We start from the raw sequence: 6,000 nt of genomic DNA on the forward strand, positions 1-6,000 counted from the left end.
TAGTTCTTGTGGAAAGATGGGAGGAGGCTTGTGTGGTGCATAGGTGCCAGTGTGGACTGGTTGTGCCAAATACCCTGTTCCTGTTTCTATGTAAAATGACTCAGTGGGGTATTATCACTAAAAAGCACAAATATGGGAATGCATTGCTGCTAATGGGGTTAATGCTGGTTATATTAGAAGTGTCTGCCTCCTGTAAATAGGTGCAATTGGAGTGATCCTTTGAGAAGTGAGTGTAGTGGTTTGAGGGTTGTTATTTTGGCAAGGAGCTCCATATTTGTAATTTTTGTTTATTTTAACTGCTTCAGATATGCAGCTTTTCTTATAATACTGACGCTTGAAATTAACCACCAGTAGCCAATGACTAAACAAAATATATTGAATTTTGATCCTCTGAGCAGTCCGAACATTCTATCAATGTTCCTTTTTAGTGATCTGTTTAACTTATGGTAGTTATGTAACCCATGCCTCCGTTAATCCTTTGGAAACTGAATGAACACTAATTATGTTCTTCCAGGGCTTTGATTGGTCTGTCGGAATAACACCACCCATTCCTCCTATAAGTTGCTTGCAGCATTCACAATTTTACGAGATGGCCAACAACAATTAGTAACTGCATTTTGACAAAGGGTCCACACCCAAATGTCAACTTTCCTATTCTCTCCAAAGACATTGCCTGAATGTTTCCAGCATTTTCAGTTTTTTGTTTTAGAGATTAGAGATACAGCACTGAAACAGGCCCTTCGGCCCACCGAGTCTGTGCCGAACATCAACCACCCATTCATACTAATCCTACACTAATCCCATATTCCTACCAAACATCCCCACCTGTCCCTATATTTCCCTACCACCTACCTATACTAGTGACAATTTATAATGGCCAATTTACCTATCAACCTGCAAGTCTTTTTGGCTTGTGGGAGGAAACCGGAGCACCCGGAGAAAACCCACGCAGACACAGGGAGAACTTGCAAACTCCACACAGGCAGTACCCGGAATCGAACCCGGGTCCCTGGAGCTGTGAGGCTGCGGTGCTAACCACTGCGCCACTGTGCCGCCCCTTAGATTTGCAGCATCTGTGGTATTTTGTTTTTTGTTAATTAATGACTAGTAATCTATTTTGGAGGATTCGTCTATTTAAACTTTATGCATTACAATCTGCCTCAAATTGAACCGCATTGTTGCAACCTCAGTGTCCTCTGGCGTACTGACACCACAATTGTGAGATGAGTTTTTGTCTAGTACCCCTGTGCCATTTGCAAGTCCAGAACTGACCCATAACTGGTGATTTTAATTATGTATTTTTGTGATTTATAGTGGATAAAGAAAGATACAAAAGTTCGGGCATTAAGTTACATTTTTGGAAATGAAATTGAAAATTAGTTTGTGTTGATGAAGAACAATAAATAATACACATTTCATTTGAGATCCTGGCCCTATTTATTGTAATATAATTGGGAACTGATTTTTAAAACTATGTCTGTGGATTTAATCATCTTTTCAACAGCTGACCTTAACAACCTGACAAGTGGTGAACGAATAACCTTCCTACAAGACAAACTACAGGAGATCAGAAAATATTACATGTCTTTGAAATCTGAAGTAGCATCCATAGACAGGAGGAGAAAACGGTTAAAAAAGAAAGAGAGAGAAGGTAATGTCCTATATAATTCATGACTTGCACAGTGGCATGAATAGCATTGTTTAATATCCTTTCTACATAGGAATGGACCATTCAGCTGCTCAATCAGATTATGGCTGGTCTGTACCTCAACTCTATAGGTGCACCTTTTGATATATATCCCATCCCATATCAACCTCCATTTTGAAAATTTAAATGGGCCCAGCATCCACAGCCTTTTGGAGTGAGGAGTTCCAGATTTTCAACTACTGTGTGTGAAAAGTGCTTCCTGATTTCACTCTTGATTGGCCTAGTTCTGATTTTAACATTGTACCTCCCTGTTCCTTATTCTCCATCACAGGGAATAGATTAACTGTATACAGCCTATTGAATTTTGTTACCATTTTGAGCAACTCAATTTAATCACGGCTCAATCTTCTAAATTCTAGGGAATACAAGCCAAGTTTATGCAATTTCGACTTAAAATTTAACCCTTTCAAACAGTATCATTCTGCTGAATATGTGCTGCACCCCCTCCAACTCCATTATATCCTTCCTAAGATGTGGCACCAAAACCTAATGCAGTATTCCAGATGGGGTCACACCAAGGCTGTGTATAATTGAAACATCACTTGCTCCCCTTTATATTTTTTTATTCATTCTCGGAAAGTGAGCATTGCTGTTAAAGCCAGCATTTATTTCCCATCTCCAATTGCCCTTGAATAGGTGGTGTTGATTCCAGCAGCTTTGAGATAAGGGCCAATATTCCATTGGAGTTTTTGATTGTTTTTTTGTACCTGCCCATTAGCTTTTAATGATTTGTGCACATGAACATGCAAATATCTTTACTCGTCCACAGTTCCTAGTCTTTCGCTGTAAAGAATATCTTCTGATTTGTCTTTTTCTGTCTGAAGTGGTTGACCTCACACTTCTGGAACTTCATCTGCCATAATTTTGCCCTCTCATCTCACTTAATCTGTTTCCGCCCCTTTGTAACTGCCGTCTTTCAACTGTACAACTTAATGTGCCTCCTAATATATTGTAATCTGCAAACTTAGATATGCAACTCTCTGTTCCTTCAACCAAGTCATTAATTCTATTGATGAAAAGCTGAGCCTCCAGTACAGATCCCTGGAGAATGTCACTTGTTGCATTTTGCTAATCCAAAACTGTTCCCTTTATTCCTACTTGCCTTCTCCTACCACTCAAACAATGAACAACCCATGTCACAAGACTTCTAAATCTTAGAATGAAAAGATTAATTTAAACACAAAGGAATCTTGAACAGTTCCTTTTTATTTTTCCTCAAGCTAGCCGATAATATTGCATTTATTTCAGATCCAGATATTTTTATCATTATATATCATTTTTATTATTTGGGCGGCACAGTGGCACAGTGGTTAGCACCACAGTCTCACAGCTCCAGCGACCCAGGTTCAATTCTGGGTACTGCCTGTGCGGAGTTTGCACGTTCTCCCTGTGTCTGCGTGGGTTTCCGCCGGGTGCTCCGGTTTCTTCCCACAGCTAAAGACTTGCAGGTTGATAGGTAAGTTGGCGATTGTAAATTGCCCCTAGTGTAGGTAGGTGATAGGAGAATTGAGGGAAGGTGGGGATGTGGTAGGGAAAATGGGATTAATGTAGGATTAGTATAAATGGGTGGTTGATGGTCGGCACAGACCTGGTGGGCCGAAGGGCCTGTTTCAGTGCTGTATCTCTCTATGACTCTAACACATTATAGTGCAATATAGTAATGTGATTGAAATTAATTATACAGTATTGTCAATGAAAACCAAAATAAATTCTGCATTGAGTCTTTATATTTAACCTTTCTTCACAAAGTGTTAATTTTCGTGCTGTAGTAAGATCTAAAAATCTGTTTCTTTCTCTTGTTATCTTTTGTCTTTTATTGCTCCCTACCCAAGATGATGTCTGACTTCCCAGATTTCATTGAATGTTGCTGGTGAGCCAGCAAAGCAGCACCTGGTGGCTCACCAGGCTTTATCATTTTTCCCACCCCTTCTTGTGGGGAAGCATCTAGGTTTCTATTGGGCTTGTCTCCTGATGACCTGGTCTGGATTGGGCACTTAACTTGTGGGGATTCAAAAGTTTGAATCTGTCAGCCTTTCGGACAGTGTGTTGGAAGTTCAATGAACAATGTGATCTATTATGAACTTTCTGAGATCTTGCAACAACCAGCTATAATTATCAATGCATATATTAACATTTGTACAATATTTTATGCAGATCTGTTTTTCTAATTTATCTGATCTTTTATTCTATAGTTATACCTGCAGCTCCAGGCACATCCTCTGCTTCTTCAGAAACTGGAATGAGTCCTACTTCCTCTTCACCAGCCCAGAATAGTGTGGCAGTAGAGTGCAGGTGATGAAACGTCCTTCCACCCTTCCCTATTCCTTCCCCAGCAGCCTGCTGCCATGACACAAGTGCTAAAAACCCTGGAACATTAGCATAGGAAGCACTCAGCTGATTGGACTTGTGCATTACCAGTGGGATTCAAGCAAATGTTTCCCACTCCACCTGGTTAACTTCCAGTTCCTTTAGCACTGCAAGGCACAGAGTTGAATGTAATTTGGAGATGAGACATGCTTCACTGATGACTACTGTCCACTCTATTACATGAAATAGCACTTTGTGGAAGCCTCTCAGTGAATTAATGAAATGAATGTGACCATTTTCTTCAGAAGACACACGCGGAACAATAACTGCGCCAGAAGAAAACTTTGGTAATGGAACAGAAGATGCAAAGTACGAGCCCAGTCAGCTCAGTTCGTATGTTGGGTTAGTAGTTCCAATTCAGTCTTAGTTGTGGGAGCATTAGCTATGTTGAACTGCCAAAGTACACGGTGAGCGGAGTGCCCTATTTTGTGTAATTTGGAAATGGGACAAAATAGATTGTTACAGGAAATTTAGTGTATTGAAAACTGAAACTGTAATGAAAAATGTCTTCCGCTATTTTGCTGTTGGATTTTGAGCACACAGTTATGCAAATGAGATTTCTTATTTAAATTTTGTAATGTTTACAGTCATTGGAGAAGCTGGTTTTCAGTAGACTAATTTCTGTAGCAAAACTGTTTTGTCTCTTTTTATATGTAATTGCAGAGTTTTTATTTTATTACAAAAAAGTTTCAAATATATCACAACAATGAAGTTATTTAACAAAAATTTCTAGAGCTGAGAATTTTCTGTAAAATAAAAAAAAATGTATTATCTTGCAACTTGTGAAGTATATTTATTCAGACAAGGCAATGGACATAATACTTGTATTTTTTATGTATTTTTAAAACAAGAAAGAAAGATATTTTCAGACTTGGTTCAGTTTTACAGGTTTGTTGGCTCTACTTTACAAGATGTTACAAACCTTGAATTACGATTTCAAAGCAGGGTCACCTGTCCTGAATTACGTATCCTGTAGGGTTCAGTTGTCTAGCTTTATGGTCACACTGCCTAATGGTAAAATGTATATTATTTTGCCCTGTTAAACAAAGCTGGTTGGTTCAACCTTTGTAACCATGCCAAGTTATCTACAATCCAAACATTGTACAATTAAAGAAACAGCATAGCACAACAATTATGGTTACCATTCGGTGGCTGTATAGATTTCCAGTCCATGGGTGCAGCTATGGTGACTCCATTGCATATTTTGTATATATTTCAACTCTTCCAAAACCATGTATTTAAAGGATACAGTTTGCACATGTATTGTGTACAGATGTGATTATTTTATCAATTTTTATCCATACTTGTACTGTACATTGTAAGGAGTTGGTGTCCCTTCCCAATGTTTAATATACTGTAGAGTAATAGTGTGAATGCTCTAGACTGTTTGTATATTATGATACTGTGGTTCAGAACAGCAGTGGGCCTGAGATGGATTGTAATAGTATTCCATAGAACTGCTAACAAATCAATGTCCATTCATTTTATGTTTTGAGATTTTTTTGTATTTCTTGACAGCGTGATATTGTAGTAGTTATTACAATGGATTTTTTTCTTCCACACTTGTAGTGGAAGAGAATAATTTGACAATGGCTTAACTTTCTAAAAGCAGAGCAAACCTTTTTTTCTCTTCCACTTGCAGAGCTGGTGTATCGTAATGTGAAATAAAATGGAGCTCAGTACAGAGTTTAATAAAGGCCAAGTTTTAAGAAACCTGCTTTGAATTATTTTTGTCACATTTTGTGACATTTTCTGCATGATGCACCAATCCGTAGCTAATAGTGGGCTTGCAGCCTACTTCTAAGCCCCTGCCTTTGCTACTCGCAGTCTGGTTAAGAGGAACAGAATGAAAGTTCAAGTGGCATTAACTTAGCACCTCCCTTCCTGGCACAGATGAGATCAGGAATCCACTAGGTTAGAAAATT

General features: G+C 38.7%; 1 protein-coding gene across 5 annotated transcripts in view; it reads left to right on the forward strand.

Moving 5' to 3' along the window:
• arid4a (AT-rich interactive domain 4A) overlaps nt 1-5,788 on the forward strand; it is a 144,354-nt gene extending 138,566 nt beyond the window's left edge. For all 5 annotated transcript variants that reach the window (XM_068039224.1, XM_068039228.1, XM_068039226.1 and 2 more), the window contains 2 exons: nt 1,505-1,651; nt 3,901-5,788. In XM_068039224.1, the coding sequence (XP_067895325.1) occupies nt 1,505-1,651; nt 3,901-4,004 (251 nt within the window). In that variant the 3' untranslated portion in view covers nt 4,005-5,788. The remainder of the gene's footprint in view (nt 1-1,504; nt 1,652-3,900) is intronic.
• The last annotated feature ends 212 nt before the right edge of the window (nt 5,789-6,000 follow it).

This window comes from Heterodontus francisci, chromosome 9 (genome assembly GCF_036365525.1).
Source record: "Heterodontus francisci isolate sHetFra1 chromosome 9, sHetFra1.hap1, whole genome shotgun sequence".
In the NCBI taxonomy this organism is placed as follows: domain Eukaryota; kingdom Metazoa; phylum Chordata; class Chondrichthyes; order Heterodontiformes; family Heterodontidae; genus Heterodontus; species Heterodontus francisci.